The sequence below is a fragment of the Echeneis naucrates genome, chromosome 12 (genome assembly GCF_900963305.1).
Source record: "Echeneis naucrates chromosome 12, fEcheNa1.1, whole genome shotgun sequence".
In the NCBI taxonomy this organism is placed as follows: Eukaryota; Metazoa; Chordata; class Actinopteri; order Carangiformes; family Echeneidae; genus Echeneis; species Echeneis naucrates.
The window spans coordinates 14,875,866-14,895,458 of NC_042522.1; the positions used below are offsets into that span (position 1 = coordinate 14,875,866).

A 19,593-nucleotide genomic window follows, 5' to 3' on the forward strand; every position below is an offset into this window, starting at 1 on the left:
CAGTGTCAGACCACCTGCTCTCCATGGTTTCTTGGGTAATAGGAGCTTGAGACTCTCCACACTGCAATTTTTTAAAGAGAAATCATTTTTATTTTTTCTGCTAGGGTTAGCACTTTCTATTTATTCATTTTTGTTTTCTGACTCTTGAGCCTTGATATGAATCATACCACCTTCATGCCTATACTTTAACCCTCTATGTAAAATACAATGAGATGTATATTGAATTTGTGCGTTAACTTTCATAATGGTTCTAAGACATGGGCAGACTTTTTTTTTTTTTATGTAAATTTAGAATACAATAAATATAAACTGTGCACAGCTTTTGATGAAACCAAGATAGCGTCACACCTTTTGCACTTTGTGATATTGTTATGATTTCACAAATGTTTATCAGAATCTGCTTGAAGAGTGATGATGGAGATAGCAACTCAATCAACATCTTAAGCAGTATATGCATATTGAATAAGTAGTTTATAACACACTATAATGTCATTGTAAACAGGCATTAATATACATTAAGATTTTGTCTTCTCCTGTGTGTGTGTGTGCGCGCGTGTGCGTGCATGCGTACAAATGGTGGCTGGTGTGCAGTTTTAAACATCTTTGCATAGGAGAAGTTGTACCGAATCCTAAATAATTACAAATGTCCTCATCTTTAAATATAAAGTGTGTTATAAACTATCGGATGTTTAAATAATTGTTTTAAATGTCAACTTGGAAACGAGCTTGAGATGAAAGTCAACGGACACTGACGTACAACATGGTAAAACATTTTAATCAAAGCTAGCTAGTGGATAGCCTCAGTAGTCATTCTCAGTTGATTGGTGTTCGGTGAGAATGATACCTAAGTGATTGATATTAATGGTTGGGACACAAACGGGGCGTGGTTATGTTTCTTCTTGCAGCAGCGAGGCCCCTCAATGAGACGCGAGATGAGAAATCGGTTAAGGAGACTCCTTTGACCGATGGACTCAGCAGCTGTCACACTGTGGAGAGCCTGCACCGTGGAGCGAGCTTCACAGTGAACTCAGGTAGATTTTTCAATATGCATCAGCCTATAACTTTGTCTATGTGATTTTGGGTGTGTCGGTGGAGGCAAATATTAATATGCAATACATGTAAAATGCAGCACAGTATACTCTTAAGAACAGTTAAATAGCTGCTGCCACTGGTTTGTCCTTGTGTGTGTCTGAGGTTGTTAAGGGCAGCTGTCCTTGTCACTCCTCGGTGGTTATTGTTAGAAACAAATGGTGCTCATGGGATACCTTCCATGACACATGTTGAGCTGCTGGTTCTTTTTAAAGTAACCCTTTTCCCCCAACAGTGAAACCCAGATTAACACGTCAATCACACCTCAGGAGATAATCTGTGTAGTGTCCAAGAGCTTTGAAGGAGACATAATTGGGTGAGTGAGTTTGATTTGCTGTCTAAATGAACAGGTGAGGAACTACAGAGTCATTTTACATAATGAACATACATATTTAAATGTTAAACCTGATGCCCCAGTCTGGGTACTTTCAACTCCTTTATATAGTTGGCGTTATTTCTGTCCATTGTGTCCGACCTACAGGCTAAATCTGAAGAGTGGTGAAAGTTTGGCTCAACTCATTTTTTTCCTCAAATCATTGGTGAAACATTTTTGCTAATTTTATCTGTTGAGGTTTCAAAGACTCAAAAAACAACAACAACAACAAACAAACTCAACACAAAAAACTGTAAAGTCTGTTTTTGACAGACAACAATGCAGAAGCTTGATGCTGAAAAGGCTTTTGGAAAGTTGTTTGCAGTGTTATACGGTGTGTTTTATAAACGTATTTATTCTTTTAACATTAATCTTAAATTATAATAACTGGGAGAGGTTAGAATTAGTATCACAGACATCATTACTAATACCTTTCACAGAAAAAGTGAGTTATTTTACGTAAGTGAGAGTTATATCTATTATTTAAAACATTATTTACAAGCATTATTTTCCGTTTATCACCTGATCACATAAATGTTAAACAGTTCTAATGGTTCCTGCTGCATTCAGATCCTGCTGTCTTCTTTTCAAGGTCTTTTGTGTTCTGTTGTGTGTTTGGTTACTCAAAGCAACATGCGTTGTTGGTTTTCTTGATATTTCATAGACTTGTACTAATAACCGTCACTTTATCTACGTCTGAAATGTGAAGTAAAAGCCAACTACAGGATAAAATGTAAATATTCAACTAACTCAGCAACAAAGCTTATAAGAAAATTGCCAGAATGTCTTGTACAGCCACAGTCACTTCAGTTTGTCCTTCCACACTATGCATTATTCTGAGGAAACGGCGTATTGTAAGACATACCACCTTTATTAAATGCACAGTATCACAAGGAACATTTCCATTAATTGTGGATAAGCTACTCACATGATGCACAAAGCATTGGATTGATTGATAGAACTGGCTGATTAAAGCAGGATTAAATCTGCCAGAAGAGCACATACATCCACACACACACACACACACATCCACACAGGCGCATATGCACACACACAATCACTCAGAAAGACACACTCTTGCATACGGATGCATGTGCAAATGCACACACATCATTGTCTCAAAGACGCACACACACATAGACACATACACGCCCTCTTTGTATTCACATAGTAAGTAAAATCTTTTATCTGCACAGGAATGAAAACTGTAATCTTTTTTTTTTTTTTTCTTTCACCATATATTTACAAAAAAAAAAAATCATCTTCCTCCCCCGCCCCCCAGGATAGATTACATTCAAAAAAGGTCCCGACCCTTCTAGATTACATTCAAAATAATATACTATTCATGATGCAAAGTCACAGTTATTCATCTGAAAGAGGATCAAAATAGGCTACAGTCAGTCAGAGGTTGAGTGGTGGGGTTGGCCAGGAGGTGACCTTTGACCTCCTCACCAGTGGTCACATGTCTGCTTGGACGCCTGTCAGCTAGGAGAGATCCTGATGTTGCATCAGATCCAGAGTCTGTGGTCCCCCTATAGACAGACAGCATCTCAAACAGCCTCTGTGTCAGCTCCCCATCACAGTGGAGAGGAAAGAGGAGATCATTTTCTTTTTCTTCTTTTTTTTTTTTTTTTTTTTTTTGTTTGTTTGTTTGTTGATTTTTTTTTTAGCTTTTTTTTTTTCTTCTTCTTCTTCTTCTTCTTGAGAGAAAAACACATTATTCAAAGAAAGTCCTCTGCAGATCAAAAGTTGCCAAAAAAGGATTGTATTCTCACTGGTATTATGAACGAGCACAAAGAAACTATACAATGTAGCACAAATAAAATCGTATTTACATTTAGTATGTATTGCCAGTGGCCCATAACACGTTGTCTTCAATAGATGTCACACAGTTTTGACATGATACCTGCTTAAAACAGATTATACTATTAAACATAGCCTACTATTCATATAGACAAATATCAGAACTGTACAGAAGGGACAGCAATTTATATACAGCAGACTCATGACTATAATACAGAACTGACAAACGGTGTTTTCATCAAGGACAACCACTTGCTTCAACCATGGCCAGGACAGCAAGGGTGAAAATGTCTGTTTTGTTAATAAAAGCAGCTGAGGTCAAGGTGGGGAGTGGTCAGTGTTGAGCACAGCTGCTCAGGTTGTGCATTTAGGGGGGTTAAGTAACGCTACAAAGTGCACTTAACACAACGTATTGTCTCAGCAAAGATCCTTACTGATCCTTCATGCCTCCATATGGAAATAAATGACGCTTTTTATGAAGTAGTGAATGCTGCTGCCTTTGCAGGATTAGTGCAGGAGATAGATACTTGAACCAACACATTTGCTTTAATTTTAGCTTTTTTTTAAATACAATCTCAGGAAGGAAAGGGCTATTGAAGATGATTTGAAAAATGATGCATTTTCAAATTAGTTTCAAGCGTTAAGGTGTTAGGGTATGAAATGTTTAGTGTGCTTCAACCCTGTACGGGGTGAGGAGCTGTACCAGTCACCGCCCGACACACTGGTCCGCTCAGAGAGATGAAAGCACCCCAGGGACACTTTCAAGGCATTTAGACTCTTAATTAATCCTTTTCACTGCAGTCCCTTAGTCCACTATGTGGAATTAAAAATAAGATCTTAAAAGTACTCTTAATGGAAATGCATAACAAATAAATAGGTAGCAACTTCAACATATAGAGCTAAAAATCCTCCGTATTATTTACCTCCATCTGTGCACAGTTAACTGCATCAAAATGCCCTTTCAAGCCCTGTTAGAAACGAGACACCAAAAAATGATCACACTCCATGAGCTCAACTTCTGTTACCAAACCATAGACACAATCTCATCAGCAACACCTTGAACATTTGAGAACAAAACCACATCACTAACAGATATGGGCCACCGAACACCAAAGGTTTGCTAAATTGCATTGCTGGTGAATGAAAAATAAAACAAAAACAACCTTTGCTCCTCCCCAACCCCCCCCCCCCCCCCCCCCCCCCCCACATATGCACAGCCCAACACCACCGAGTCCTCCTTCTCTGTGCTTTAGATACGTCTAATGAAAAGGCTGCTAACTGAGCGGAGCACTGCAACAAGGTTTAAAACACCACTTTGTAAATATAATTGATCTTGTGTAATCTGTAAAATATGAACAGATATTTACAACAACAACAAAAAAATAAATAACGCGATTATGGCATTATAAAAAGAAAAAGAAAAAAGAATTTCGTATGCCCTTGTTTTTTACCTCAACACTGGTTTTACATTGGGAAGTCCTTCAGTGGGCTTGGCTAGGTTATATATGAGAAACATCACACAAACTTGTGTATAATAATATACACATACGGTCAAAACTCAAACAAGAGAGACTCTAAAAAGCACAAATGTAAAACAGCAGCTTAATATGAGTCAACATTTATAAATTCTACAAATATGAAAACAGGCTGGGACATATTAAAGAAAAAGCGTCAGCTATAACTTCATAAATATATCTTCGGACTGAATATGTTGCTCTGTGTGATTGTTAAAGAAGAGAAAGCTCTATCTACAATAAAGTTGTGTCCAAACACTGTCCATTATGGAGAGACACATTATTTTCCCTTTGTCCATTCGCAGCACGGGGGGATGTAGACAGAACAACCCAGTAATCAGTCAGCCTGATTCTTGGGTTTTATTTCTTCTGATGCCGTTTAGTGTTGATGTTTTGGGTAAAGTGACATAACGCACTGTATGCATTTTGGTTTCCACTTGTGAAACATGCCTTAGTTAATGTCTGAACAGTAAAGCAAAAAGAAAATCACTTGAAATTTAAGGCTTTTTCTCGACGTAATGAGGACGTGGACGGTAGCATTTACAGTAACATTTACAGCCAGGTACTATACACAGACACTCGCACAGTCACACAACTTTTCTTTTCCTCCTCTACTCCCTGTCAGACTGACGCACACTTGAATCCCCAGCTCATACACATGAACACGCTCGTGCAAAGTACATACACAAGCACTGGTGCATCAGCCCAGTATGTCCAGGTATACAGGTGAAGCCTTGGCGAGGCTCTGGAGCATGCTGTGGATCTCCTTGATGTTCAGCCTCATGTAGGGCTCCCTCTGCCAGCAGCCCAGCATCAGATCATACACCTCTTTGGGGCAGGTGCGAGGTCGCTGCAGCACGCGGCCCTGGGTGATGCACTCAATCACCTGCAGGACACAGGGCGACAAAATACCGTCTGCTGTTTGACTGATTTACAAATAAAGGCCGTGAAGGAAATATTACCGATGGGGGTAATTCAAAAATCCTAATCAGGAAGTCAGATCGTTTCATAAACAGTCTATGCTTGCAAAATCTTTTGCATTTGCTTGCTTGTTGCTGTTGTTGTCATTTGCACTGTTGCTTTCACACTTTTAAAAGGAAACTTGTATCAGCATATGGGACCTTCTCTAAAGTCTGCAGATCTTTTTATTCACGCAAAAGCAGGGTTTTGTTCAAGTGACTTGAAAGCTCCTCCCAAAACGGATGGAAAAATAAATGAACAATTTAAAATAACTAAACTAAGAAAAAGACACATTTTTAATATCAGAATTAATCAAGTAGAAAATAAGTCTATTTATTCAAAATTACCTATAAACATTTTAACCGACAATGTTGAATCAAAAAATGTTTTTTTAAATAAACACAATACAACTGGACATCCCATCATCTTTCCTCAGACCCACCTGGGGTGGTAACACTAATGGAGGATGGGTTATTTTCGCACGTTCAAATCAAACATTCACTTTTAAAAGGCCGCTTGCAGAAGTTCACTGTGCCGAATTTAGTGGAACTAGTTGCTTTTTGCATCATCTCGCAGGAACACTGAAGAAAACGTTCACATTTTTAGTCTACTTCCTGAAGCTGAGAGTGAATAAGTTTGATTTGGAGTGTGTCTGAGCTGTGTGATCACTGTTGACTCATACAGTGTGGACTTCATGTGACTCTGACCTCGTTGTTGGAGAGCTGGTACCACGGCTGCTTGCCGTAGGTGAAGATCTCCCACAGCACCACTCCGAGGCTCCACACATCACTCTCTGTGGTGAATCGTCGGTACATGATGCTCTCTGGGGGCATCCAGCGGATCGGCAGCATCGTATGACCGCCCACCTGCAAACAGAGAGAGACAAAACCTGCAACAGACCTTACTTGATATGGACATTTTGACTGACAGAAGTTTACTGAGGTTATTTCCACCCTTAACACCCTTAGGTCTTGCCAACATGAACTCACTTGGACCAACACCAAATAATCAAATGTGCAATGGTCTTGTCTTTTGAACATGACTGATAATTTATAAAACAATTTCTTCAATCATGATGATCTGCTTTACAGGGATGGCTAAGGCACTCAAACCAACGCTCTGACTCTTTGGTAGCAGCATAAAAGTAGTCTGATTAGCAGTTATTACCCTGCGAAAAGAAAAGTACTTTATCGTGGATTTTCTCACGTGATTGGAGCAGCCACATATTCTAAGCTACTTTCCTGTTTGCTTTCTAAAAAAGTCTGCTCTCACGAGTCGGCGACAGGGCTTCTTTGTGTTAACCTTATCTGATACAGTGTTTTTGCGTGGGTGTGCAGCTAGATTTCTGACTCCACTTTGGGCTGCAGAGGGCACTGTGGGATTCCAGCAGGAATCTGTGAGACAGAGGATGAGGAAATAAAACACACACAGTACACCTGTTCCTAAACATGACCCCCGGTTTTTAGATTATTGCTCTTTATTGTACGGACAGCTGGTTAGAGGGATATGAAATCTTCTTTTCAGTGATCAGTGGCTCAGATCATATACACAACCACAGGGCTTAATATGAATGAATATCATGTACAGTGAGCAGAGGCATTAACTCTTTGCCCCATAAAAAAGCAAAAGTGCCCAAGCAATATTTCATTGTCGCCCTTACTATGGAAACTATAATTTTATGCAGGTTATAGATTTTGCCTTTAGAGTGGATTACAAATAGATAAAATACTCCTGGTTAAAATAACAGCTACACAGTGATTTAACATCAAAAGTGGAATTCAATTCTAATCACATATTTGAGAATGCACATATGTACATACATTTCCATATTTCTGTGTATGTATCTGAGATGTTGCAAGCATGTATCCATGTGTAAGTATGAGACTCGAGGCAGAGCGGGGTCAAAAAAGGGTAACTTATCAAAAATACTCACTCTGTAGTAGTCTGTACTGTAAACATCTCTGGACATGCCAAAGTCTCCTATCTTGACCAGCAGGTTTTCTCCTACCAGGCAGTTCCTGGTTGCCAAGTCTCTGTGGACAAAGTGCTGGGAGGCTAGGTAGACCATGCCAGCCGCAATCTGTTGGGCAATGTGCAGCATCTGGGACTGAGTGAGCTCCACCAGGATGCTGTGTTGACCGTCTGCCATTAGCACTGCATCAGGACCATGGGACCTGCACCCAGACGCATTCAAATCAACACCTCACTGATCACGCCACTGGATGCAGAATACAGATACAGAATGGATACAGAAAAACTGAACCAAAAAAAAAAACGCCTTCCACAATCCAAAAATCAATCTGCAACTCCTCCAATGGTCATTTTAATATTTCAAAACAAAAATGCCATTCAGTGCTTCGCGCTTCTCAGTGTGACGGAAATTTGACATTTTTCTTCGTCATATCATACTAAACTGAATCTACTGGAGGTTTTGCCCTGGTGGTTGAATAGAGGTAATTTTAACATGTCACCTTGGCATCCTGGGAAATATTTATGGCTGGAACCACAGTTTATGGAGAATTTTATGCAGATGACCACTTCCAGCTGTATTATTTTCAGCCTAAAATAAGATAGTACCCTGTTGTTGTTTATTAGTAACTGATATAATATGGATTGCTATATTGTCAACAAGACCAATCTTCAGTACGTGCTCACTTAAGACTGGAAATAAGAGAAAACTGCCAGCAGACTAGATGTGACTCTATCAAGTGGTAACAAAACGTGTTTCCACTTTTTAGCACGGCACATAATCCCTGTATATAACAAACACAACTGGTTGTTTTCTAGAAAATAAGCTAGTAATATTGAATGGATTGATTAAGGAGTGGAGAGCTCTTAGTTTTGGACTGCCCCCTGTCTCTCTTCTTGATGTTAAGCTGAACTAAACAAGCTGCTGGCTTTGTATTGAACATCTTGATGAGAAACAAACACCATTCCTACAACACTCAGTAACTCAAGAGGCCTCCTACCTGAGAAACTTGTTTAGGTCACCATGTTTCATATATTCAAACACCATGATGAGTGGGTCACTCTCTACACACACTCCATAGAAAGTGACGATGTGTTCATGCTGGAGGTTGGTGAGAAGCTCGGCCTCCCTGTAGAAGTCTGCTCGGCCGCTCTCACTGGCCTCTTTCAGAGTCTGATATAAAGACAAAGACGAAGGACATGTAGTCAGGAGAATTCACTAAGATAACACTGCATAGTGTTTTTTTTTTTTTTTCTTCTTCTTCTTCTTCTTCTTCTTCTTTAGAAAGTGAGCAGCTTCCTAATCTTTACCTTGACCGCCACATGGATCTTCTCCTGGTCTGGTGTCAGGTTGTAGCACTCAGCAAGGAAGACCTTCCCAAAGGCTCCCTCTCCCAGCTCCCGCTTCAGTACTATGTTGTGTCTCTTGATGTGCTGGACAACTTCAACGCACAAGAAGGCAAGTGACTCTCAAGCTCACATGTGTACTTTGAATATTTAGAAGATACTTTTTGGAATCCCTTTCTTTTATAGCTGGAGTTTAAGTTGAAGTGCAGTTGGAGTCCACCAATAGATAATGAGTTAGCATAACCCTAAGACTTATGGTAAGAAATCTAAAATACAGCTCCAAGTCATTGTTTCTAACAAACATAAAATCCTTAAACCTGTGTATTTATTAAATCATTGGACGCTGATTATGATTTTAAAAAATGTTACAGAACATTTTTTTTTTTTTTTTTGTCCAGAAGTTACTCTTCTTGTCAGGAATAATAATCAGATTGTTATTCATATTATCTTATGAACCTCTATGTTTTTCTTTTCTTGATTGATTGATTATTTTTCAGTTCATCAAAATGAAAAAAATCAGGTTTTCTGTGCTACATTTGAGCCTTTTGTCAACAAACCTTTGTTTCTGAACATTATCTGTAGGTTAACTGTCCTGTTGCCCCCACCGAGCAGGAGTCACTATCACAATGCAGCAGGATGCTGACAATAAATCTGGCGTCCAGCAGTGGTCTCTGCATGGATTTATCAGAAAAGGCCCAGGTTACCAGGCATTTGTCGAGCGAGGCGGTAACTCACACGTGTCAGATTTCAGCATGCTGCCGGAGTTACGGAAGTACTGTGGGTTCTCAATGACAGGAATCTTTGTCATCCCAATGATCACTGCGTCTGGACCCATCTCTGAGGATGACGGGGTGTTGTTGCCATTGGAGACGTGATGAAGAGGGCTGGCAGAGTCATCGTCATTACTGATGACTGAGGAGGAGCCTAGGGAGCCACAGGGGAGGAGTGGGAGGAGGAGAAGAAAGAAGGAGCAAAGTGAAGAGTCGGGAAAAGAATGAGTGGAGGATGGTGGACATAAAAAAAGAAGAGTTGAATGCAAAAAAGGTAAAACTTCAGCATTCCCGATGATTCGATAGTGATACAGTGCAATCAGCTTTGAGTCATCACCCTCCATTTACCATTTATAAATAGGATGAAAATTGCTATTTCTAAATATATTTTTTCAATAACTATAACTCTGCAAGTGAAGAATCCATAACTGGTGTATATAAATATTTTAGGAATTACACTCACTCACTTTCTACTGAAGACAGAGATGAAATTATAGATACAGATTTCTTCTTCGTCCCATTACAAGTAAAGTCTACTCCAGCTGCTGGTTAGCTTAGCATAGTGTAAATACTGGAAACAAGGAGAAAAAGCTAGCCTGGCTCTGTCATAGCTAATCATCCCCTTAATGTCAAATTAGTTCACCTTTAATGCCAAACTTGGAGTTTCTTCCATATTTCAGAATAATCACCATCAGAACACAGCCAGTCAAAGCAACTCCTGCGATTCCCACAACCACATACACCTGAGAAAGAGAAAACACAACAAACCTGTCTGAAGCATTTCAACAAAACTATTTCACATCCCAGTTAGAGGTTGTCATGAGATTCTTTACAAGACATGAAACAAGTATGAGAAGTACGAGTATCCCCTCACTGAACAATTTATGAGGAACACCTGTCCTAATAAAGTGTTACCTCAGCTCACACTGACAGTCCTTACTTCTTGCCAATCATGTGGCAGGAGGAAATGATTGGCCTCAGTTAATGTTCACGTAAAATGTCAAAACGGTGGAAAAACTGGTTCTCACTGGTTCATAATCCCCCTGGGATTTTCATGCACCACAGTCCCCCAAGTTTTTACTCAGAACGGAGTGAAAAAGCTCTGTGGAGGTAAATACTTCATTAATGTCTGAGGTCAGAGGTGAATAGCTGGTGTGAGCTGACACGTATGTGACAGTAACTGAGATGGCCACTTTTGCGACTGTGGTGAGCAGAAAAGCATCTTTGAATGAACAGCATGCCGAACTTTGAAGTTTGTGGTTTGCAACAAAAACCACATCTGGTTCTAATCCTATCAGCAAGAATGGAAATGTGAGGCTTTGGTGGATGCAACACCTTTCGATTCCTGCTGAGGTATGTAGATGGCACTGCTGATGGTATGGAGGGGCTAAAAAAGGTTAGGACTGATGACAGTCACTTACTGCAACACTGTCGTCCAGCGGAGGGAGTGGTGTGTCTGAAATAAAAAACAAATCAAATCACGATTATTACATACAAACATTTGATTTTCTAATACTGACTGTGTGTACAGTTTAGCCCAGTAAGAGCTCGGAGACCTACCAGTAGTGTCTGGGCCGAGGAAAGATGCAGCCACAGGTCATGAGAGGAGAATAGATGCATATCACGTTTAACTTTGTGTGTAAGTATTGCCAAGTTAGCAAATAGAACAATGATCTGTTTTCTAAAACGGAATCATTACTTACAGTAGTAGAAAGGTTCTTCTGCTAAAAAGAAAACAAATCTGTATTAGTAGTCATCTTCATAAACAGAAACTGGCTTCAGAAATCAGCTGACTTCTCACTGAATGAACTGTAGAATAACAACATATTCACACCTGTTTCAGGTGGGTCGATGAACTGGGCAGAGACCTTCTTCTCATCCCGGCCGTACTCATTCTTTGCTACTAGCCTGTACACGCCGTTGTGGATGTGCGTGGGGTTGACCAGCTGCAGGCAGCCGTGATCCTCGCTCTCGGTGGACACGTGGATCATGGTGCGGATGTAGTCCTGCTCCTGCAGAGGCTCATTCTCGTGGTACCACTGCAGCTCAGGCTTTGGGTTCCCTGTGACGCTGAAGGGGATGCACCAGTGGTGGTTCTGCTCTGGCCCCAGCAGCTGCTGGATGGTGGGGGCAACTGACACGGAGGCAACAATAGAGGAAGAGTAATCACGGGATGATAGGAAATAAAGAGCACAAGGAAACGCCACTAGGAAAAGGTAACATTCATGGGCCTAGAGTGGAGATGCAGTTTGGGATGAAATGTATTGGGGAACAGAAGACTGCTCACACAACGTTTGAGCACCAACATCAGGAAAGCATGGAAGGAGACAATGAGGAGAAATGCTGCACTAAACAAGCACAACAGTATGGCATAGGGAGCTTCACAGGAGGAAGAGTTATGAACAGGAAACACGGAGAGTCAATAAGATTTGCTGAGAGACAGTAATGATAACAAACTGACGAGCCTTCTGCTTACACAAGAACAAAACAGTTTGGTTGAAGGCATTTAAAAGATCATCTTGGAGGAATTTAGACAAATGGAAATATCATTTAGGAAGATGTATGTAAAGTTGCTTAACATTTGCAGTCAGTAATGACAGAAATGGAAAACGCCTTACAGAGAATGTTGAGTTGAAGTGTGGCTTCTGTCTGACCAACCATGTTCTCAGCGCTGCATACGATCACCCTGCCATTATCAACAGGAGACAGGCCTGACAAGGTGAGGGTGCTCCCTGTTTCAAAAGGCTCGATCTATGAACACAGTGGTATCATGTGCATTAAACACTTATTATGTTATTCATGTAAAATGGGTGTGATACTGAGCTTTGGTCTATGGACAATAACTAGTTAGCTGCCTGCTACAACAGATTAAATTGGTTATTTGCTAGATATAGCTGAAGAACCTTGCAGAGGCCTAAAATATTTAAATTCAATTCTTAAATTCTTTCTTTTGCACTGGGTCTTGATTTGAGTGATTTTTTTTTTTTTTTTTTTTTTTTTTTTTTTGAGGAACCAGAAGTCCCAAGCTAGTCTCAAAACAGATGCGTGCAACTCAAGTCTAACTTATGTCTGAGTCTTCAAGGATGGGACATTTTCTATATTATTCTTATTATGAACAGACTATAAATGCCAACAATGGTTCTCTCTGCTCAGCTCCAAATAATTCCCTAAAACAACTAACAACAGGCTTTAGTATACATAACTCAACCCACTTACTCATTCTCTTCAATATTTTCTGGGAATAAAATAGCTCTATAAGTAGAGGAGTAAGTTGTATGAAGGCTCGGATACAAAGACTTAGATTTTGGCCTTCAGCTGTTCACAATGTGAAAAACTGGCACTTATTACCAAGAATGAATATTATAAGCCTAAAGTGGGAGACCTGTACCAAAAAGGTTCTAACAGGGCGGTAGCGAGGAAGACCAGTTCACCTCATGGTGGGTAGAGAGCATATCGAGGTTCCACAGGATCTCAGGAGGGGGGGAGCCCGAGGCACTGCACACAGCTTGGATATTACTCCCCTGCATCTTAGTCACAATTTTGGGATTGACCTCCACTTTGGGTACCACTGCAAAACACAAAGAGAAAGTAAAACTATTGTTTCAGTGTCTTCTGCGCAGCAGTCACCTCTCTAAACGCTCAATATCCAACACCCAGCATTGCATTTTATGGCACGTTTGCACATTACCACAGTCTGGTGGAGTGAGTGTGAGAAAGGCTTTTGTCTCCCCTCTCTCGTCCAGGCATTTCAGCTCTTGACCATCGTTTTCTTCCTGGAGCCTCAGTTTGATCCAGAAGTTCTCGCAAACACAGTCCAGAGGGTTTCCAGACAAGAGAAGCCTGGAAAATAAAAACACGGGAAAGTCATCATCCTGCTCAGACAAAGAGATGCAGACCATGGTAGGTGTGATACTCACGGTAATGTTGAGTTAAAGTTCTGAAATGTTCTCCAGGACAGTGTTGATAGATTATTATCTCTGAGATTTCTAAGAGAAAAAAAAATTTAGATATGAAAAGCCAAACGTGACAACCCAAGTGTCTACCAAAGAAATATAAGGAAGGTCTTTAATGCCTCTTACACATATTGAAGTCTTGTGTTGTTGAAAAATGCATCTGATGATATAGATTCCAATCTTGTCTTCGTCACTGTTCTGTTGGTTTGTTGAAATGTAGCAGTACAGCAGAGTTATCATCTTCTACCTTTTTTATGTTAGCGAAAACTGTCAGAAATTTGGTGCTAAACAGATACTTACAGGTTTCTGAGATTTATGTAGTGCTTCAAACTGTTGTCGTTGATGTCAAACAGTCTGTTCTGATTCGCAACATATCTACAAAAGATAAATAACAGGCAGATGTCTTAGAGGTGCTAATGGTCAGTTAAACAACTACAGTATATCTGTGAGTATTACACTCCACAGATAAACTATATCCCTCTAAACATTTAAGATCACAGAGTTTTTTTTGTGTTAAACTGAATACTTTTATTATTTTTCATTTTGGAGACATTGCTCAATTTAACAGTTTTCCCTCCTATTTCTTCCGTCACTCGATTATTTTGCAGCACATATGATTATTAATGTAATGTGCCAAATACAACAGTATGTGTGTGCACACTTCCTGCATACTGAGCAACATAAATGGTGTCTTACACTGTTTCTGTTCTGGTTCATATTACTTGCATATTACTTTTTATTGGTGGACTTATAAAAATAGCGTTGCTTTATAGCTACACTTTTTTTTTTGCCCAATAATACTACAACTGCCAAGATTTTTGATTTATTTTCTCATCAAAATAATTCCACTAAACAAGTATTTAACTAGACGACTAATCCTTTTTCATGGAGACCAACTAAACTACATATTTCCCCCAACTTTCCAGGCTATGACTGTATAATACAGCAAATTTGTGAATTATTTTAATGTGAAAACATTAACTTACTTAAATGTTGCCATTTTACAGAATTAGGGCAATACGAACACCTTTGGGTTAGGGTTAAGATTCGTTGTTATCTAGTTTAAAAGCCTACCAGTCAATTGGACTGCAGGTTGTTGGAGACACTGTTTACATGTGTGAAGCTGGGGAATGTGTTACAGGTGTGAGCATCTTTAGCTGGTCTACAGAGTCAGGGATGCTTTGTTTTGTGTACACACAACGGTCTTCAGTTGAGTTTTCTGTTAGGTTTCAGAAGTGATATCTGCTTTGAGTCAAAACTAAATTTCACTCAACTAAATTTTGATTCTGCTGATACAATTTTTTGTTTAAAAAAAAAAAAAAAGAGAGAGATGCAAACTGCTGCCCAACTTTTGATTGAAGAGTGATGAAGAATAATCCTGATTTGATCTGACAGCGGACGCCCAGTAAACTACATCTGGTTCCAGTCTGTCTGCTCTCACAGAAACTCAGCAAGTCTCCATCCTCCGGCTGGGGCCATGCAGTTGTATACTTGTGCAAAGGGGTTGTAACAGGTACACTCCGACACGGGCCTACACGCTGACGCAGATAAGGCTCCATAAATGTGGGTAGCCTATCGCCTGCTGTGTACAACCGATGTGATTTCGTGTGTAAATCTGGCAACAATGTGGTCATCTTATGAAACGTGGGGGCTGCATTTCACACCGCCGCCCAAAAGCCGAATTAACACATCGGAGGCTGCGTTGGGCCTAAATATTTACTCCATCACTACCTCTGGAGCTGTTTTGCAAAGGAAACACCGACTAATCCAAATAAGCCTGACGCACGCTCTCGCCACCATTACGCACACACACACACACACACACACACACACACACACACACACACACACCATCGTCGTTAGTGGCACGCGCCCCCCCACCTCCCCACCCCCATCTCCGCCACACATACACACGCACGCATATACTTGGCTACATGATCTGACAAACCCAGTGGTAACACAAATAAATTCACGAGTTTTGACGTTTGACATTAAGCGCAGGGGACTGATCTCTGTGTCTTTAATCCACAAGGGGGGAAATAATATCAGATCATCTTCTGGTGTTATTGTCACCTTTATTAGTAGTATAATAACCCGAGCCCTTGGGTATTATTTCGACCTATGATCGAAGGCAGTTCTTTACGCATTGCATCCTAATAAGTTCATAAGCTGTTTGCACGATTCATTCTCATACACTTACATCTCGGTGATGTTTTCCATGTCATCTAACGTGAGGACAGGGAAATCCTCGATCCCTGGTACGGAATCAATACAAACAATCCTTGAGATGCTGCAAGTGCAGGATGCGGGGCAAGCATCACTAAATCTCCACAGCCCCATCAAAACCAAAAACAATCCAAGACGAGCCATGCCATATTCCCCCGCGCTGGAGTCCATCGCAGGTCCAATGATATCCCCCACGAATCCCCCAAAACGGAATCTGCCTCAAATCGAAATATTGGTTGAAGATTTTCCTTCCCTCGCCGCTTTTTTTTTTTTTTTTTTTTTTTTTTTTTTTTAAAGCTGGTCAAGTTAATCCTTTCGACTCCGCAGGAAGAGAAAAAAAAATAAATAAGAGACTACGCCGTCGGTGAAGAATGCGCAGAGCCCACGGTTTTTAATATCAAGATGCCATGGACTGGCCTTCCCGTCTCCGCAGAGCTGGTATCACACTACTGCATATCGATGCCGTGAAGGAAGGTGTCAAGTGGTCCGTCCTGCTGCTGCTGCTGCTGCTGCTGCTGTCTCACTCCTCTATCTCGGGCACAGACTGTTCGCCTCAGCCTTGTAAAACAAATATGAGGTGTTCCAAATGTTTGGAGATCAATAGGCAGGGCCCCCCCGCCAGCGTTTTCTCAGACGTGCGGTGATGGGGAGGAAAATGAGAGAGAGAGAGAGAGAGAGAGAGAGAGAGAGAGAGAGAGAGAGGGAGAGAGACTGCACAGTGGAGTAAGGATGCGTGGTGATGCTGCGTGTGTAGGGAGGAAGGCTACCTGCATCCATCTATCGATTATCGACGAGGACGAGCGCATCTCCCCCAGCCATCACTGGGACTGGGTTTATTGGAGGGGGTGTTTGTGTGTGTGTGTGTGTGTCGAGGGGGGGTGTTCGCAGTGATAGATCTGAGGTGTGTTTACGATAAGTTGTATTTATAGGAATTTCTTTTGGAGATTGTGTTTTGTGCGTGCGTGTGCTTCATTATTATTATTATTATTTTTCTGCTCACGCAAAAAGGCACCACACACTTTTATTAGAGGGCTGCATAAGTGGCCAGCTGTGGGTCGGATGCCCTGATCGTGGCGGCCACAACAACAATATGGATGTAAACTCCTGCGCTGTAGTTACCCCTGCAGCCATGCACTGGATGAAAGCACCAACACTGTTGTACGGTTGGCCATCAGGCCTATAGTGTGACGTATGGTTGACGCACAAGACGGGGTGCATCTATGAAAAATAATTACCTATACTATGTCTGCAAGCTTCAAATGGGTCTCACTCCAATCACTGATCAGTGCTCGACATAGAAGCATAAACTGGGGTTGCTTTTTTTTTTTCCTTTTTCTTTTTACATTCTTCCTGACAAAACTATTAAAAGATAAACGGTTATGTTTATTTTTATATAAATGTTACAGATGTAAACTACATCACAGCCCACAGTGATCAAGTGTAAATGTGTATTTGTGATGTGAGAGGGACAGAAATGACACATGAGCAATCACCTTTAACCAATTTTGGCCTGTTCATCTTTATTTAACAACAATATTAAGGGGCTGGCCTGAAAATCTTCTCCACTGTTAGTGTGCAGCCTACTCACATTTAACTCAACTTTTAAATATACTCATCACTTATAGTTTAAATAGTTCATTTTTGTTTGTTTGTTTGTTTTTTGCATTCAACCTTAAATATCCCAAACTGAGCAAATGAAAAGTCACAGTAGTCCTTGTGTTGTTCAGTCATTTGAGAGTCACTGTTGAGTGCTAAACATTGAGTGATGTTTGAAAATAATGAAATGAATCCTGTTTATTGGTGGATTCCTAAATTTCACTCATAATGAGGAGGTATACTCAGCCAGGACACATGATCTATGACACAGCCTGGATGGTTAGTGTCGCTATGGTGACTTGCTTTTTACAAATAGCACGGACAATGTCAAGTGTCGCTATGGTTGCAGATGAAAATATGTACGCAGGCTTTTTTTTATGAGAAACATCAAGAACTGAATTATATCTGTCTCCATGGTAACCTCAGAGTATAGGAGAGGGAAGAGAGCTCTTTATTTTGCAATTGATCCTTGCCTACATCTGAAGGAGCATGAAAATACTACGAGAGAGGAAAAAAAGGATGTTTAAAATAGATCAAGTGTGGACATAATTCCAGCTCCTGATTTAAAATAAATGGGGAGAGGGGTGGTGGCTGTGGATTAGCAAGTCTGATCTCATGGCCTTATCTTTTTTATCACTGCAGAAATCTAGTTGCCCTGCACATTGGCTCAATTTCAGGTAACCAGAAGCAATGGGAAGTATAGAAATGATCATGAGCTGTCATTGAATTGTGCTTTCTTTGAAGATGAGGAAATTAAAGCATAACTTTATTTTATTTCCTTTTCTTTTTGTTTTTTATTAATCTTTGTAATTTTCCACTGCTTCATGCCAGGATGATGGTGTTAGCTGGAAAAATTCCTACTTTCAAGTGTAGTAGAAAGAGTTAAGGATGAAGAGTTTGTCCTTCTTCTTGTTCCAATCCTTTTTCATTTAGTTTGGTGCCACTCCTGCTTCATCCAACTTCTGTGTCTGGGCTCCTTCTGCCTTCTGAACCACCTGGTGGCAGACTTGCCTTGAACCTTGGATGGAGTGATGCAGCTGGACACAACCCACTGATCTACATCCTGAACTATCCACAACCCATCTGTCTAGTTAAGTGCTTTACACATACTGCAACAGCAAAGCAATACGTTCTGTTTCAGGCACAAAACAAATCTTACTTATGTCTAAGCAAACATTTAAATCAGCCATGTAACACAAGAACAGTGAAAATCCAGATGCATTAAACTCAGGCATGGTAGTAAAGTAGGCTTTTATATCATCATAGTAAAAGTAGCCTAATATAAGATATCAACACAAACCGTGATCTTTATTTTCAATAGATCTGACCATCAATCAACTAAGTTTATTTATGAAACTAATTTAATCATCATGAATCAACTGATTAATGCATAAAATTATAATTTAAAAAAATAGTGAACACACCTATCATTCCCTGAAACTCAATGCTAATGTATTTAAATTCCATTTTACTGTCTGACAAACTATAAAGAACTAAAGATATTGAATTCCGATCAAAAAAGATGGAAAAAAAAAAAACAAAAGAAAAGAAACAATTGCAATTAAGGAGCTGCAGCTTATGAATTGTTGCTTTTTTGGCTCCAATCCTACTTATTAAAGATTAATCAGTTCTAAAAAAAAATGTCATTTAATTTGGATTGCCAAAAGCTTCAGTGGTGTTTGAGTTCTTGGGTGCCCAGGGAGACCTTGAAATTGACACAGATGCACAGTAACGTTCAATAAAGGCCCAACAATTCACTTGGCCCCGAGCTTAATGGGACCATGGATAATATGAACCTGCTGTGTACCCCCACAGAGCCTTCTCTGAATATGGACCCTGCCAAGTTCCCACTAAAGTCTGCAACCACACTCCCCTGCTGAAATGACACTGATCACATTTTAGTTTGTAATTGAACCAAGGTTCAATTGTTTTTATTGTCGGCCTGCTTTAATGTTTCAAATCACTTTTACTAACCAACCACAAACCACTAAGTG

General features: G+C 40.3%; 1 protein-coding gene across 1 annotated transcript; it reads right to left on the reverse strand.

The window, feature by feature from the left end:
• Positions 1-5,479: 5,479 nt before the first annotated feature.
• Positions 5,480-16,174, reverse strand: ntrk2b (neurotrophic tyrosine kinase, receptor, type 2b). The gene is made up of 16 exons (XM_029515955.1): positions 15,978-16,174; positions 14,078-14,152; positions 13,904-13,975; positions 13,742-13,810; positions 13,513-13,664; positions 13,256-13,392; positions 12,443-12,575; positions 11,635-11,958; positions 11,246-11,280; positions 10,468-10,567; positions 9,790-9,978; positions 9,019-9,149; positions 8,709-8,881; positions 7,673-7,913; positions 6,447-6,605; positions 5,480-5,665 (listed from the first exon to the last, which is right to left on the reverse strand). Exons 1-16 carry the CDS (start codon positions 16,172-16,174, stop codon positions 5,480-5,482), a joined length of 2,373 nt encoding a protein of 790 aa, XP_029371815.1.
• Positions 16,175-19,593: the final 3,419 nt, after the last annotated feature.

Bases quoted from the DNA above. Each gene is read 5' to 3' on its own strand.
- ntrk2b (XM_029515955.1), bottom strand. From the start codon at position 16,174: ATGGACTCCAGCGCGGGGGAATATGGCATGGCTCGTCTTGGATTGTTT. The intron at 12,576-13,255 runs GTGAACTGGTCT...CTGTGTTCATAG, and splicing joins TGCTCTCTACCCACCATGAG to ATCGAGCCTTTTGAAACAGG. The intron at 11,959-12,442 runs GTAAGGCGTTTT...CCTCCGTGTCAG, and splicing joins ACTTCAACTCAACATTCTCT to TTGCCCCCACCATCCAGCAG.